General features: G+C 42.1%; 1 protein-coding gene across 2 annotated transcripts in view; it reads left to right on the forward strand.

Moving 5' to 3' along the window:
* The first annotated feature begins 78 nt into the window (after positions 1 to 78).
* SWAP70 (switching B cell complex subunit SWAP70) overlaps positions 79 to 16,899 on the forward strand; it is a 46,741-nt gene continuing 29,920 nt past the window's right edge. The window contains exons 1-3 of one of the 2 annotated variants that reach the window (XM_065683007.1): positions 79 to 277; positions 8,512 to 8,652; positions 15,956 to 16,129. In XM_065683007.1, the coding sequence (XP_065539079.1) occupies positions 179 to 277; positions 8,512 to 8,652; positions 15,956 to 16,129 (414 nt within the window). In that variant the 5' untranslated portion in view covers positions 79 to 178. Of the gene's footprint in view, positions 278 to 8,511; positions 8,653 to 13,879; positions 14,000 to 15,955; positions 16,130 to 16,899 lie in introns of those variants that run through there. The other variant, XM_065683008.1, reaches the window with a different exon arrangement.

Below are 16,899 nucleotides of genomic sequence, written 5' to 3' on the forward strand. Positions count from 1 at the left end.
GGCGGCCCCTCAGCCCCGGCCTCCGAGGCGGGCCGCGCGCTGCCCCGGGGCGGCGCCTGCGAGGCCGGGCGGGGCCGGGCACCCGCCCCCGGCGGCGGCGGGGCTGGCCGAGGCGAAGGCAGAGCGGGAGCGGCGCAGGGAGCGAGGCGGCGGCGGCGGTAGCAGCCGCGGGCCGGCCATGGTGGGCCTCAAGGAGGAGCTGCTGAAGTCCATCTGGCACGCCTTCACCGCGCTCGACCTCGATCGCAGCGGGAAGGTCTCCAAGTCCCAGCTTAAGGCAAGTGGGACAGTGAGGGGAGAGGGGTGGTGAGCCCAGGGGACACGGTGTGGGGCCAGGGCCTGGCGTGGGTGTGAGGGGCTATGACATGGGCCTGTGCTGTCACCACCAGCTGCCTCCACATTGGCCATGGGAGTGCTGGGTCAGGGGCCCTGCCTGAGGTGGTCACACTTGGAGCTGGGCAATGGGTCACAGCCCCCCGTTTCAAAACCCACTTGGGTGCCCTAGCTCCATTGAGGCTGTCATTCATCACATGGTGTTACCAGCTGCTGTGGCTCCTGAATGCCTCCATCCCAGGGGAAGCTCGCATGGGCCCTTCCTCACGCCTGAGGAGGCTTATTTTCATTCTGCCCAGGCAAGTGCTTCATCTTCCCAAGATGTCAGTGCATGCACAAACCCTTGTTGTGCTTCTGGTCTGCATTCAACCGCATGTCCTTGGTACCTTTTCTGGCCAAAATCTTTTGACGGGTAGCCACAAGGTCCCATCTATAGGGGTTGGCTGCATTCAAGTGAAATTCATAGCTTGCCAAGGGGAGAGTGGGGTTTCACAGTGCTCTCTTATTTGGATATAAACAGGAGAATTAGTCAAGAGGCTCCAACTGTGCCATTCTTTCTTCAGCTTATATGCTGAAGTAATGTTTGTGCTCTTAAAAGAGCTCTCAGGCAGCTCGCTGAATCTGATCCCATCTTGGCCTTGCTTTATGGGACCATCTTGGCCTGGAAATAATAGCAGAAATCTAGCTAAATAAATATTTTGAATAAGAGCGCGACACCTGTTGACATACAAGACTGTGGGTCCTTGTACTGAGCGCTGGAGTTGTGTCAGCCGCAGCAGTTAGCTGAAGTTTGCACCCTTGGTGGGATCAACCCCACGCGCACGAGTGGCTTTGCTGCAGGCAGTATTTACATGTGTGGTTGGTAGCTAATGGACTTTGTTTTCAGCATTGCTATGTAATAAGTGCCCACAGCATGCTGCAAGCAGCCTCTTCCTCTTCTCCTTTTCTTTGTTCCGGGTGATCGGGCCATGCGATACAGCCTAACTCATCCAGAAGTGACTGTGGGGCAGGAGGCTGGACCTGACTGTGAGCTCAAGCTGAAAATGTGTGCAGGTTCTGTCCTCTACAGGTAGCACAATGAAAGCAGGTACTTACATTGCAGTGTTGCAGGACTAGCTGAAATAGGTTGCAGAGTGGTGTTTTTATTGTCCTGCTTTTCAAAGGAATCCCGTTTCCCTGTCACAATACCACACCTTGTGCACTCAGTATGTTCAGCTGGGAGGTGTGTTGGCAACATGTGTTGTCATTCTGGTCGGGCAGAAGCTGTCGTGGTCATACACGTGCTAAGGTGAATTAAATGGCTAAAGAAGCAGCCAGGATGCTGTGGTGGAGCATTTGCAAGCACAGTTGCTCTTGTGGAGGTGTCATCAGTTCTTTAAGATCATTGACTGACCTAGGTGGATTATAGCAGCAGTTTTATTTCCAAATTGAACTACAGTTACCTGTCTTGTCATGCTCTGTTGTCTTACTAGAGCAGCATGGCTCCAATGCTGTGTGTTTAAAAAAGGTTAAAAAAAAAAAAGGAAAGGGAAAATAAAATTTGTCCCCTCATTACCTGTCAAACATCTTCCTAAACAGTTTTGATGTTTCATTCTGTCTGTCTGTGAGAAAGAAGGGATGAAGAAAAAGTGGGTCTCTTTGGGTCTGTGCAGTTCTGTCTATGATATAAAGACTCCCAAGGGAAGTGTCAAGTGGGGGATCTGGAATGGAGAAACAAGTCTGAATTGAGGCTGCTGCCTTTTCCTATGGCCATCAAGATTTTCAGGAAATACAGAGGGGTAGAGAGTATACTTCCATAGGTTTTTTGTGGCAAATGATGAATGTGATGTCAAAATGATAGACCTGCTGGGTATGCGTTACAGCAGTAGCCCTACATGGATGCAGCACAAAGGGTAGACAGGACATCAAAACTGAACTTCCTATCTGATTGATGCAGGCCTATGTTGTATTGAGAAAGCGTTTCTCGATAAAGTATTTCTCATCCACATTATCATGAGGAAGATACAGAACCCTTGTAAAAAGGAGAGATGGAGCTTGGAGATAAACAGGTTAGTAGAGATCTGTGGCATTAGAAAAATATGTTTATTAATTAGTGAAACTCCTGTTACTAAAAAGATGGTAAAAAACTTTGTTTTCTGATAACTGCATGCAGTGTTGTAACCTGCTGAACTCTTCCTTCCTCAATGAGAAAACATAATGGAGCTCTGAGTTGTATAATCCAGTATAACATATTGCCATCATGTTGAACAGAAGGTCCTAAGTGTAACATGTTGGTTGTTAAAGAAAGTGATTTCTAGTTTCTCTACCTAGAAGTGATCTTTGAGCCTTCCATAAAAATACATCATCTTCATTAACTACTATGAGAAAAATGAATCTTATGTAGCTGAGACCCTGCTGTGAAGAGTTTGCATCACACATTCGTTTTTAAGGTATCTAGAGCAAAGGGATGGTGAGTGAATTGGGTCTGTTTTGTAGTCTGGAGAAACAGCACACCCTTGGAGGAAAAACTAGGACTTGCTTAGAATAGTAAGGATTTCCTCCGTTGTCTTTTATCTATTTGTATTTTTTTGTATATGGTCTAAGCTGCTCAGAGGAGACAGTTAAAATCAGTCGTCTGTGCAATTTCGAGTATTATCTTCTTCCAGTATGCTCTGATTTTATTTTCCTTTAATCAGTGATCTTCAGAAGTTCTACTGTTATGCTGGCTGCAGAGCGTACCCTTTTTTTCTGTATTAGCAGAAACACTTGCATATTCTATTCTTAAATACACCTTTAAATATGGACACAATAATTTTGTCAGTATGTTTCAGTGCTTTCAAGCACTGATATACGAAGGATAAAGTGTAAGTTCTGTGTATGCAGTGATAGCTGCTGATGTGGTTCGAGCACGAGCGACATGCAAATACTTGTTTTCCTGTAATTAAATCCATTTTGATCTTTCTTGCAATCTGCAATTTTAAAGTTGTCTTATTTTAAAAATTCCTGTAGTGTGCCAACATTAAATCTGCTTTTCATGTGGATCTTGAAACACTGGTTTTAAAAGTGATTATATTTAACAGGCAGCAAAACCCCTTGTAGTAGGTGTGTATGATTTGATCTTGGAAAGAATACATACCAATTAGTTTTTACACTCTCTCTTCCTTACATTGCTTTATGACTCGTCTGTGCTTAGGCAATGGGGTTATTTGACTGTTCTTGTTTTTGGTTTGTGTGCTACAGTGGGCTGGATTTTCTAAGTCTTGGATTCCTGGTGTGGTATCTGCAGAATGTGGATGGGTGAGCACCTCATGAAAACACAGTCTCATTTGGGCCCTTAATATGAGGGCCAAAGTTACTAGTTAGGCTTAGCAAATTTATACCAGTCTGCAATTACATCTGGGTTGTTATAGGATTATTACACCTTTTATCTTTGCTTTGTCTTTTTACTAAATGGGAAGTCAGTGGCCAGTGGGAAGAGGAAGAATGGTGTAATCAGGGGCAAGAGGGATGGTCCAAATGGAGAGGAAGACCTTGAACAATGTAGCAAGGCACTGGAAGGGTTGAGAGCCTGTCATGAGTAGGCAGGACCCCAGCCGGACAATTGACTTTGTACAATGTTGAGGGATGGTAGGAAATTAGTCATTGTGACTCACATGAGGGAGTTGTACTCTGACATTATTAACAGGACTCAGAAGTGTTTGTATTAGGGTAGCCATGAGGAATTGTGTCTATGAGGTGTGAGGGGAGGGGTGCCTCTCTTCCAAAAGAGAGAGGCAGACCAAAGAGGGGACATTAGGTAATGATGGGTCCATGACACTGTGTTTGAGAGGAGCATCTGCCAGTGGATCAGCAGCCTGTTCAGCCTTTATCCTTGAGATTTTGTCAATTGGTTTCAAGGAAGATGTAGAAGAAAGACACAGTAGATGGAGCATGTTTACCAGGAGCTCTTCTTAAGGACTGGGAACTGCAGGGCAGAAAGGCAATTCCCTTGGGAAATGGACAGATGCAGGCTGGCACCAGTGTGGGGGCCAGATGGAGTGTGCTGATAATGAAGGCAAGTGGTTGTCCAAAATGGTAACAAAGGGTCTGTGAGTGCCCAAAGGAGGAGGGAGCAAATGAAGGAACAGAACTGTGATGTGAGCAAAGGGCATTAGTATCAGGCTTGTGGATGCCAGGCTTGAATACACTCATCCAACTGGCAGAGAGGTTGATGCACTTAACCCTGTTGTTAAATAAGGAGACTCTAATGTTGAATGATAAGACTCTAGACTGCTACCTGAGTGGATAAGGAAGCTGTACCTTGGAGATGCTGTGATGCAAGAAACTGTATACTTAAGATGCATCTTGGTTGAAAAGACCTTGTGCCAGTGACAAGTGACATATATGATGCTAGTTTCACACTGGTCAAAAAAGGAAAAGGGAAGGTACTTGAGTAGCCTTATTTTGGCTGGCTAGCTGCTGACATGGATGTCAGGGAGAGATGAGCCAAGAATGTCTTGGAATGAATTCACACAAAGCCACTTAATGGAGCTGTTGGGATATGTGATGCCAACATTTTAAAACCTGAAAAAGAGATGGGGGAGGGGGGAGACCCCCCTGAAAGATGGAAAAGAAAAAAGTGCTGAAAAAACTGACAGTAACTGCTCTGGAATTAATCTGCCCTCTTAATGCTCCTGCCTGTCATCTGGGCCAAATTTTTGTTGCTGAGCAGTAAGTAGTCTAGCAGGTCTTCCCTTTAGAAACACAGATCACTTTCATGGACAAGGTTAAACAGAAATACTCAGATGGTAACAATTCAACATGTGCTTAAAGTTTTGGAAGATCAATTTTGGGAAGTGGTAGCTCAGAGGGGAGCTGCTGTGGCAGAGTATAGGTGGGCTGAAGATCTGCAGTTCAGTTAAAGTGACAGGGGACTGGCCATAAATAAAGCAAATCCATAGTCTGTAATGACCTTTAGTGTTCAGCTTGCTTGTTTCCTCTGATTATTTAGATTGGGTGCAGAACACCTTCAGTATTCCATGGGCACCACTAAGCATCTTTCTTACAGAGTTTCTCGTTGAAAATGAAAGAATTGTGCCCAGAGAGCGCTGGTTTTGTGAACCCTCTGCAGACTGCTTGTACTGTCTCGTGGACTGCAGTCTGGGGACTGTTGCTGTACCCATTTGTTGTAGCACGGAGATGAGTCTCTGAGCTAAGGTAGGAGCTGACTCTGGCATGAAGGTAAATTGTTAAATGTGGCATCCTGAGCATTCCTAGCAACATGAAAAAGCTGCCTAGCAACCCTGTGGGCACAAGGGGAATAATCCTTACTGCTGCAAAACTTTCTCATGGTCTACAGAGCTTCTGCAAGGGAAGGCAATTTTTCATACCCCAGTTACCCTAGTATTCAGCTAGATTTTTTTTTTTTTTTTTTTCAAATTGATCATTAAACTAGAGTAGACTATGGTCCAGATAATGTGCTTTGAGAGAACAAAACCAAATGAGACCTCAGTGCAGAATTTGTCAGGCTCAGCTGGCAACTGAAGAATTCAGCTGGCACTTGGCCGTGTTAGAGAATGGCAGGCTTTGGCAGGCACCAAGGAATTTCCTGAGTTATGAAAAGAGAGCACTGGGCACAGGAGAGATCTCAGATAAGGCAGATCTTAGAAAATGACTGAAAGTGGAATTCGTTCCTGGTAAATCGGGTGCTTGATGTGGAAACCACCTAAGTTTCTGGCAGCCCAACATAGCAAGAAGGCTGAAGAAGGGAGAAGAGAAATATGTAGGAAGGACACAATCAGAAAGTGTTTTATTGGGACTTTTAAGTTATTTGAGTAATAAGCACAAATCACTTATGCTTTTGGAATATTTTTATTAGCTGATTTTTTTTTTTGTTATAGTTTTAGCAACTACAGTCTGGTTGGAAAACTGAGTTCATCCGTCTCAGAAATTCAAGAATCCCTCAGTCTCCTATAAATAACAGAAGCCTTAAATAGAAGGGGAAACACGCATGATAGTATGTTTTCCTCACTCCATATGTAAATCACATGGTCTCAAATACTTGATTTAATGCAGTGGTTAAAGATAAGGATAGATTGAAAGAAAATACACTGTTGATGGAGGGTAGCGTGGGATGTGGTAACTTCTGAATACTATTTTGCTACTTTGGGAAATACAACTTTTGTTTTAGTGTGACTGATGCTATTGTTTTTCTGCTTTTAAACTTCTGCACCTTGTTAGCTCCAGTGGCCTAATGTTAGCATATGGCAATGAACGTAACTGTTACTCATGGAAATGTGTGCTTTTCTAAAAGAAAATAACTTTGGAGGTAGGTAGAAAGGGAATTCTTCATTGAACTTGCACCTTGGGCTATCTGTGTAGGATTTTATGCTAGCTAGCACTTAGATTCTACATGTCTCTTTATAATATATCATATGTAAAGTAAATATACATCATGATGGAGGGGGTGGCAGCCCAGACATTTTAAGTATGTGGCCGAGGTTTGATTTCCTCGGCTTTGACAACTTCAGACTTTCAATTCTTGTTTTTCAGCTACCTCTTCTCGACCACTTTAGATCTTCTTGCCTAAAGAATCCACGTGTAAATTTTCTGCACATTTTTTTACTGCTTTCTTTATGCATCATTTGGGTCTATTTTATTTTTAATTATTATTTTATGCTGCGCAGTGAAAAAGTAAAAAACAAAATTCAATTGCAGTTTGTCCAGTCTAGTTGTTGATTTAAAGCAAACAAATACCACAAGCAGTGTGCCTTTTCAAAATCATAGTATCACAGAATCAACTATGTTGGAGGACACCTTTAAAATCATCAAGGCCAACTGTTACCCCAGCACTGCCAAAGTCCACCACTAAACCATGTCCCAAAGCGCCACATCTATGTGTATTTAAATACCTTCAGGGATGGTGACTCCACTGCTTCCCTGGGCACCCTGTTCCAATGCTTGACAACCATTTTGGTGAAGAAATTTTTCCTAATACTTAATCTAAACCTCCCCTGGTGCAGCTTGAGGCCGTTACCTCTTGTCCTGTCATTTGCTGGAGAAAAGACCAGCTACCTCCTTGCTTCATCCTCCTAAAATACAGCCTGTTTTACTTCTGCCTGATTTTGCTCTTGCTCTATTTTTTGCCTTTGGTTCTTAATTACATTTTTTTCAATGCAGACCATTCCTGGGCATGTGAGGCTAAATCCTTAACCCAGTTTCTGTAGTCAGCACATGATCTTCAGAGGCTTCATTCTGTATCATGCAAAGAGGAGACAGCTCCTGAGTGACTGCGTGTTTAAGACTCAACGGTCAGCATGTTACAGGCTGACCTGACATGAGATAGTGTGAACATGAAAGGGATGGGAAAGTGCTGGTGACACAGGAGATGCTGGTACCCAGGCTCTGCCTTCCTGTTGTTGGTACCAAGGTGTTAGTTTGTGCATGCAAAACTTGGCCTGAATTGAAGAAGTTGAGATGTGTTTGCTATCAGTTAGTTTTCAGTAATTCAGTGCTTCCTCAAAACTAATCAAGTGTGTAGCCTCTTCTTGAAGGTCATTTCTCAAGAACAGACATGAGTGCTTGTGGGTGTTAAGCTCTTGACATAATTTATGCAAATACCTTTTTAAAATAAAAATTTGAGAAGCACATCAAACCCTTCCCCTTCCTATAACGTACTTTGCCAACTGAAACGGGGTGAATGTTGGGAAGCAGATGAGAGAAACTCATGGGTTAATGCTTTAATTTGAGTGGTCATTTCTTTGTAAACTGAATGTACATATTGAGTTGTTCTATTTGTTACTCATTTTCACTAGATAGTAAATATTTATAATTTCAAAGGCTATGTGTTTGTGGTTGTTTTCTGTAGCTCTCTAATTTCGCTCTGTAAATATTACTTTGGCGTTTCTGCATGCCTCCGCTGGTTTTCAATGCATAAGTATATATGGATAATGGGTAGCTTCTGTAGCTGTGTTTGCCCTTCTGTAGGAATGGACCTATCTGTGATTGCATTACTTCTGTAAACTCGCAACTGTTTCAAGCCATTGAGTCCTAGGAGTCAACTTTTTTAGTTATGTTTTGCTTTTTGACACAAATCTACAACTTGTGCTGATGGGAGCATGTGGCTTTGCACATGGTTTTGTGAAACACAGGCCTGCTCTGGAGCCAACACAGCATGGTTAGTGCCAACAGCATTGTCATGGATTTCTTTTCTGTCCTTAGGTCCTTTCTCACAACTTGTGCACAGTGTTAAATGTTCCCCATGATCCAGTGGCCTTGGAAGAGCACTTTAGGGATGATGATGAAGGACCAGTTTCCAATCAGGGTTACATGCCTTATCTAAACAAATTCATCTTGGAAAAGGTAAGTTTTGAATTCTTGTGCTTTGGTTTTTCTTTTATCAGGTTTTGTGTTAGTGTCTTTACAGTAGACTTCTGCTAAGCGTGCTGTGTGAAGGCACTGGGGGTTGACTGTGGCTGTGTGGTGGCTGGGTACTCTGGAGAGCCTGTGCTTTAAAATGGAAGGGTGTACTGTTCTTTCTTTTTCCTTTCCTTGGTTTCTGTTTCATTTTACATCTGGTCATTGTCTAAGGTGTGTTCATGCAGAACCATGTTAATCTTAATAAAGTACCTCAAATTGAATTTATTTGGAAGTATGTTGGCGTTATAGATTGCCCCACCTTATACTGTACCTATAGCAGAATATCGTTATAGATTCCTTTGCAAACAGAAAGGACAAAAATATCTTTAGTTATTCAGAAAGTAATTTAATAAATAAATCCCTTCAAATAATTACAGTGGGTGACACTTCCTCTGTCGCCCACTGTCGGCTCTCTGTTGTGCCTTGTTTTGTGGGATGCTCCAGAAATCCAGCAGTTTCCCCTGCCTCTCCATCTTACTGTATGATAGCTAGTCACTGGGATTGACAGTTTAAAAAACCCTTATCTTCAACAATTTCTGTTGAGATAATGGTCTAGTTGGTAAAAACCAGCCCACATAATAGAGCAAACATACCAGCTTCAGTACCGCTGATTTCTTGTAAACTTGGGGTCCTACCCCAGAAACTCTCAAACTTTGATATTGTGACTGCAGAGATACATATTTACTTTCTTTTATAATGCTAAGAAGTCCTGAACTTTCATGCTGCTGAAAGTCCAATGCAGCAATTGCTGATTATGGAAACTCCTTAGCCCTGTTCGCTGCTTTTTGCTGCTTCTTTGATCTACATTTAATACTGGTGGAAGTACTGGACCACACTCAGAGAGTTGCAGTCGATGGCTCAATGTCCAAGTGGAGACAAGTGATGAGTGGTGTTCCTCAGTGTTCGGTGTTGAGACTGATCCTGTTCAACATCTTTGTTGATCACAGTGACAGTGGGATTGAGTGCGCCCTCAGCAAGTTTGCCGATGACACCAAGCTGTGTGGTTTGGTTGTATGCTGGAGGGAAGGAATGCCATCCAGAGGGACCTTGACACACTTGTGAGGTGGGGCAGTGCCAACCTTATGAAGTTCAACAAAGCAAAGTGCAAGGTCCTGCACCTGGGCCAGGGCAGTCCCACACACAAATACAGGCTGGGCAGAAACTGGATTGCAAAGAGCCCTAAGAATAAAGACTTGGGGGTGCTGGTTGGCAAGAAGTTCAATGTGACCTGGCAATGTGTGCTTGCAGCTCAGAAAGTCAATCTATTAAAAGAAGCGTGACCAGCTGGTCAAGGGAGGTGATTGTCCCCCTCTACTCCACTCTTTTGAGACCCCACCTGGAGAACTGCATCCAGGTCTGGGGTCCCCCAGCATAAGAGGGATGTGGACCTGCTGGAGTGAGTCCAGAGGAGGTCCATGAAGATGATCAGGGGGTGGAGCACTTTTCCTATGAAGACAGGCTGAAGAGAGCTGGGCATGTTCAGCCTGGAGAAGGCTCTGGGGAAACCTTAGAGCAGCTTCCAGCACTGAAGGCTGGAGAGGGACTTTTTACAAGGGCATGTAGGGATAGGACAAGAGTGAATGGCTTTAAACTGAAAAAGGGTAGATTTAGGTTAGATACAAGGAAAAAAATAGTTACTATGAGAGTGGTGAGGCACTGGAACAGGTTGCCTTGAGAAGCTGTGGGTGCCCCATCCCTGGCAGTGTTCAAGGCCAGGTTGGACACAGCTTTGAGCAAGCTGGTCTAGTGGAAGGTGTCTCTGCCTGTGGCAGAGGTGTTGATCCTTTCCAACTCAAAACATTTTATGATTCTATGAAAAGATGATGCATATAATGCAGTCTGGTAGCCTGGAAACAGTAGAAGTTTCTTATATTTAACTAAGCCTTACCAGCTCCTCTGGCTCTCTAGTCTGTATTTCTCTCATACCCACTAACAGTGTCCAGTTTTATGTGTGGGAGTTGTGGGCCGTTAATACACGTAAAGATACCCTTTTAGCATCTTGGTTGTTTGATACTGAAGAATCTTGCTTTGTCCCTAAGAACTTTATCTAGTTTCCACTTCTTGTTGGCTGTCTGAGCTCCTGTAAGATTCAGTGGAGACCAAGCAGTTCGTATACGAATTTTTGGAAAAGAGGGTTACTTTATTTTGACCAGAGGATTACAAAGTCTGAACCACAGTGGTTTTGTTGATAATGTTTGTAGGCAGTAGCAACCATTAAGAAAAAAAAAAAAAAAAACCAACCCAAAAAAACCCACCACAACCGAAAAAACCCCAAAAACCAGAAAATAGAAGGAAGGCTTTTTCAAATGTAAACATGCTTTATTGTTAAAGGGTGTTTCTAGGAAGAGTAGTGTCCTGGGTTCAGCAGTAGCAGTCATTTTTCTCCTTCTTAGTAGCTGGTGCAGTGCTATGTTTTCATTTTTTGGCCTGGGAACAGTGCTGATAACCCCGATGTTTTCAGTTGCTGCTCAAATGTTTGGTCTGGCCAAGGACTTTCTGAGCCTCATGCTCTGCCAGGGAGGAGGGGAGGCCAGGAGGAAGCAGAGACAGGACACCTGACCCAAACTGACCAAAGAGGTATTCCATACCACAGCCTGTCATGCCCAGGATGTAACGGGGAGTTACCCTGAAGGGCTGGGACTGCAGGGTTGGAGGATTGGTCGGTGCCCAGCTGGGGGGAGTGGGGAGAGTTATTGGTCAGCAGGTGTGGAGGTGTTGTATTATTTCCTCTTGTTATTTCCTTTAGCATTGTTATTATTGGTGGTAGCAGCAGTGATTTGTGTTATACCTTAGTTACTAAACTGTTCTTATCTCAACCCGTGGGAGTTGCATTCTTTTCGATTCTCCTCTCTGTCCTTCCAGGAGCAGGGGGAGGGCAAGAAGGGGGGGAAGTGAGCAAACGAGGTTTGTGGATGGGTTGAAACCAGGACAAGTAGTTACAGAAATAAGGAGCAGTTGCATTTGAATTACACCTTAATTTGAAAATGAAAGACCTGGCTGCATGAGCAAGTTGGTGTGAATTCAGACTGTTTAGATGCTCTGGAGCACCTTCTTACCCCACCTTAGAAACAAAGGTCAAGCTACCCTGCTTTCTCGGGAAAAGAAAGAGCATGACTGCCTGTAGTTTCTTGTGTTCTTTTAGTCATCCACTGATCTGGCTTCCCATAACTGTCTGATATGCCCATACCGTTAGTTCATTTTAAAAGATGAAAATGTTAAGGAACAGGATTATCTGTAACTTCATGTTATTTAATCCTGACTAAAAGCTTGTAAACAGTTTAGATATGTACCGTTTAAAAATGGGTGAAATTCGTTAGCCTGAAGGCTATCCTTTAGGACCGGAAAAATCTTGATTGTGACATCTTTTAGAGATGACTTTATATCAGTGCCAAAAGGCAAGATACAGTGGAATGAAGTCACTGGTTCATAGCATGTCTCCTTTGTTTAAAGAAAACAAGCAAAAAAAGCAAACAAGAAACCCCTTTTTTTATCATTTGCCCAGGGCATAATCTGTTCTTTTGGATGCGGTGATTGCACAACAAATGCTATTAATTTATGCTAGTAAGCAAGGCTACTAAAGGACTGGTGCTTTATACCCCCAAATACAGAGCAAGTTCTCTCAATTTCCAGTCATATGTTTTCTAGTGAATCAATTGATTTGAGCAAAAGCAGTCTGGTCAAGAGAGTGTGTTTGGTTTTTTTTTTTTTTTTTTTGTTTTTTTGTTTTTAATCTGCAGATAACTTGCTTTAAAAAATTAGTAAAATATTTAAAGAATTAATCCTTAGATTTCTTTTAAAACAGATACGTAACTGTAACACAGAACTTTATTGAGGACTTTGGAACCTTTTGTAAGAACTTCTGTTGTACTTTAAAAACAATAGTTACAGCTTTTTTTTATATTTTTTTAGTGCTGGCTTACCTGTGTTACCCTAAATAAAGCCTCTTTATATAGAACCAAGGAATCATCAGGAGTGGCACAAGTCAATAGTATAATGAGGCAAACTGGTTGCAACTAATTTCCTTTATCCAAATAGGGAGTTTGAATAAATAGTTTGAATAATTAGTATTGCCTAATAGGTGATTTCTAGTATGGTGCTGCTTATTGCTTAGCAGGTAGATGTATCTAGGATTTTCTTGCATTTGAAACAAAATCTGCTCTTGTTCTGTAAGTGTCGCCTTCAGGAGGGAGCTGTGACTTGCTGTTATCGTAGAATAGTTAGGGTTGGAAAGGACCTCAAGGTCATCTAGTTCCAACTCCCCTGCCATGGACAGGGACACCTCACACTAAACCATGTCACCCAAGGCTCTGTCCAACCTGGCCTGGACTGTCTTCATAACTTGTTTTACTTCGTTTCGTAACCATATTTTAGCATGTTCCATTATTTATAATGTATGTCTTTTAACAGAAATTGAAAATATTTCCTTTTCAATGGTGGTGAGATGGTGGTATTCTACAGTATGCCTTACTTGTAGCAGGAAAGAGACAAATGGGGAAGGACATAGTTCTAGACCTCAGATTATTTCATCTTCCAAATAATTTAGTGAATGTTACACTACCAGTGCTTGTTATATTTTTGGAGCTGCTTGGGTTACTTAAAATATTAAGCCAAATATTTTCTGTATTTTCTTATATTTTAGATTTATTTGGTACAATATTGATGATGGTTTGAAAATTTTCTACTTTTAATAGTTTCTTAACCAAATTGGGAGTACTTTTGCACACAAGTTCCAGTATAACTTAGAAACCGAACAAATATTTTTAATTTCTGAACCTGTGCTTAGAAATAATCTGTCATAAATCTAGAGAAATTTTTTATTCGGAGTAATTATTGTGTAGCTACTATGTCGTAGAGTGTTGCCCGTCAAGGAAGCCAAAATAGCACAGCCAAGACTTCTGTAGTATGGGGTTAGCTCTAAAGCAATTTGGGTTTAGTTGCAGGATTTTCACCTTCCTTCCCCTCCCACCCCATACAAATGTACTTGTAAAAGGAAGGTACCAGGAACAGTTGGCACTGCTTCATGGACTTGCATAGGAAAATTTTTGTTTTTCATCGAATAGAAATATTTAGCTCCATCCCTGATTTCAAATGTCTCTGGAACAACAATTTTGTGATTATGTCCTTTATTTAACAGCCAGTCTGATCCTTTAGGAAAAGAACCACAGATGTGAATCAGAGTTATGTTGAAGAGCTGAGTCTTGGGTGCTTATCTGATTATTGTTCCTGAATAATTCCTAAGGAGTGTCTCTGCTCTGGATGACACATGGGCCCCATGAAGTCCATTTCGGAGGCAAGTCTGGATTCTGAAAAAAGAAATGTCTAAAGTGAGACCCCTGGCACTGTGCAACTTAGTCCTCTGTGGCAGAATGGTCCTGAAACCTTATGTGTGGCTGCTGCTTAATCCTGGTGGCAGTACTGTGCTGTAGGTGGCCTGGATTTTGACATGAGCTTCTGAAGTACACACAGTCTGGCTTTGCTGTTTGAGCAAAAATCATGCACTTTCCTTTACCTGGCCAAGACCTGTGCCTTTCTTTACCTGTGTCCCTTTGGTCATTGATTGCTACCATGCTTTAAAACATCAGCAGCTCATGGAGCAACCCACTGTATTTATATAGTTTAGAGCACTTGCCGGATGGTGGCTGGAGGAAAGGAGAGTTTGCACCCCATCGGCATGTTCCTTGGGAGTAGCATAACCACTAGGACGTTCCACAGTGGAACTGCTCATCATTTGAGTGGGTGAAGCTGTTTTAGAAAAGAAATTAATCTTCATTGTGCAGGGTGGGGAGGACAGATAGGAAGAAGCAAAGGCAAGAGGGGCCAAGGGAAGATTGTGCTTGCAGATTGAAGGAAGGAGAAGGAAACATGACTTCTAGCCCTTGTTCCAAACGGAATTCGTTTGCTTATCTGGTGTTTTATTTAAGACCCGTGTTTCTTGTACAAACATCTGGTATGCTGAGCTTGTGACTACAGCAGCTATAGCTCCTACAGCTTCCACCTTCTCCAGAGCAGAGTAGCTGGCCTCTTGCACCATCATTTACATTGGTGGCCTGCTCTGCAAGCATGCAAAATCTGTGGCTTTCTTTCATGTCTCACTTTTAGTCCTGTAAACTGTACTGTAAAGTACTGCTTAAAATAGGGTTGGCTTTCTGTTTACTTCTGTCTTGTTCTTTTTTTCTTTTTTCTTTTTTCCTCCACCCACGTAATTTCATCCCCTTCCTTAGCCTGTCTTTGAGTTAGCCACTGTGGCTCACCCTCTGCTATGTTTGACCTCTTACACTGGATGGGAGATCATACAGTTTGCAGTGGTGTCCTTGGAGCGTCTGCACAATGATGCATGTTTTGCCCATCGTAAGAAAATGTCACTGAACATTTACCACAAGAAGTACAAGAACCTGTTATTTAGACATGTTTTCCAAAATCTCAAGGGACTTCCATTACAGTACAGAGCATGCCTTTATCAGTTGCATACTGGCGAAGAAGGAGCATTGATATCGTAGGGAGATAAATCTCAAACATAAATGAGGGTTTAAAAAGAAAATGGAGGAAATGAAAGCTTTCATGTATGTAAATAATCCACAGATGGGTATGTTTACAGTTGCTAAGTATGAAAAAGAATAACAAAAAAGAGAATTTTTTTTTATCAAGGTGGATATTTGTAAGTCTGAGGAAAACCAAAAGATTCTAAGTGGATCAGCATTTGAGGAAAAAATGTTTATATGTTTATAAATATCCTATAAGAGTTACATTCGAGTAACATGAAGTAGAAAAACATATTAAAGGTCTTTCCCAGCTATTGTTCCAATATGCCTTTTAGCATATCCACATGTGGTTTTGGCTATATTGGTTTCCAGATTTGCTGTATAAAATTTCAGTAACTCAGTGCAATAGAAGGGCATTTGGAAACTTAAGGCAGTTATGAAGGTGGTTTGGAAGCGAAACCTAACATGCTAGAGGAAACACAATGCAGTATAGCCTCCTTCACATGAAGTCATTCTGTTATTAACTCGACCAGAAATTGGGAGTTTGGATGTAGATTTTGCTGGAAGAAATTCCTTAGTTGACCCCATACAGGAAGTCAGACCAGGCTTCTACTGTGCTCTCTTTTGGGCCTTGATGTTTCTTGCAAACTAGAATTTTGTCAGTGCTTTTTGCATGACATTTTTGTATGCCTGTTAAACTTTGTCTGTCATTCTGTGTCGTTTGTGTGTATTAATCTCTTTGTTGTTGTTCAATTTCTTCATTTTAGGTTCAAGGAAACTTTGACAAAGTTGAATTCAACAGGATGTGCTGGACTCTCTGTGCTAAAAAGAACCTCTCTAAAAGTCCTTTGCTGATTAGTGATGAAGATGCATTTAAAGTGTGGGTCATTTTTAACTTCTTATCGGAGGACAAATACCCTTTAATCATAGTACCTGAGGAGGTAAGAAACAAAAATTTAAGCTGTTTAACACCAGTTTGCTTCATGTCCCAGTTGAATATGTTGATTTCAGAGAAAATAATTGTTTTATATTAAACTTTTGTTCCCCTCTTTTGATAACATAAGGCCTCAGATGCTTTTCTTTGTCCTCAAGGGTGCACATGTAAGATTCCCACCGGTTACTTTACATATTGATGGCTATCTTTGTGTGTCATTTAAACAGCCTAGACTAAATGGGACATGCTTCTTGTCCCCCAGTAAATAGTTTATTTTGCTTTTTGTGAGTACTGACTGGTGACGGGGATGCTATTTCCTGTGCCAGAATTTGGAGCTGCTGAGGTTTTTGCTTCGTTCATGAGTAGTGTAGGTATCTGATTTTTAGTCACTGTGCGCTTAAGATTTTGCACAGTTGGTGCATCAGTGTGATTCTGAAAATAAGTTCTCCCTCTGCTCTGTGTTACCATGACTTGCAAGATGAGTCTTCAGTCTCATGTCACCCTCCTGATGAAAAGGAGAAGTATGAACTTTTCTGGTGATGTCTATTTCTGATCAAAAACAGCTGCCACCTGAACACTCTTGCTTGAAATTGTTGAAAGAACAATACCAGAGAGATCTCTCTGTACTATAAATTTGTGAACAAGTATGGGCAATGCTCAAATAGGTATTTTAACCCTAAAGCAAGATTTCAGTATCTCCACTATTCTCTGCTTCAGGAGGGGTGAGGGAAGAAGCAGGAAGATCAGAACTGTAGGCATAAATAATCTTTTGAAACT

Source organism: Lathamus discolor, chromosome 6 (genome assembly GCF_037157495.1).
Source record: "Lathamus discolor isolate bLatDis1 chromosome 6, bLatDis1.hap1, whole genome shotgun sequence".
NCBI lineage: Eukaryota > Metazoa > Chordata > Aves > Psittaciformes > Psittacidae > Lathamus > Lathamus discolor.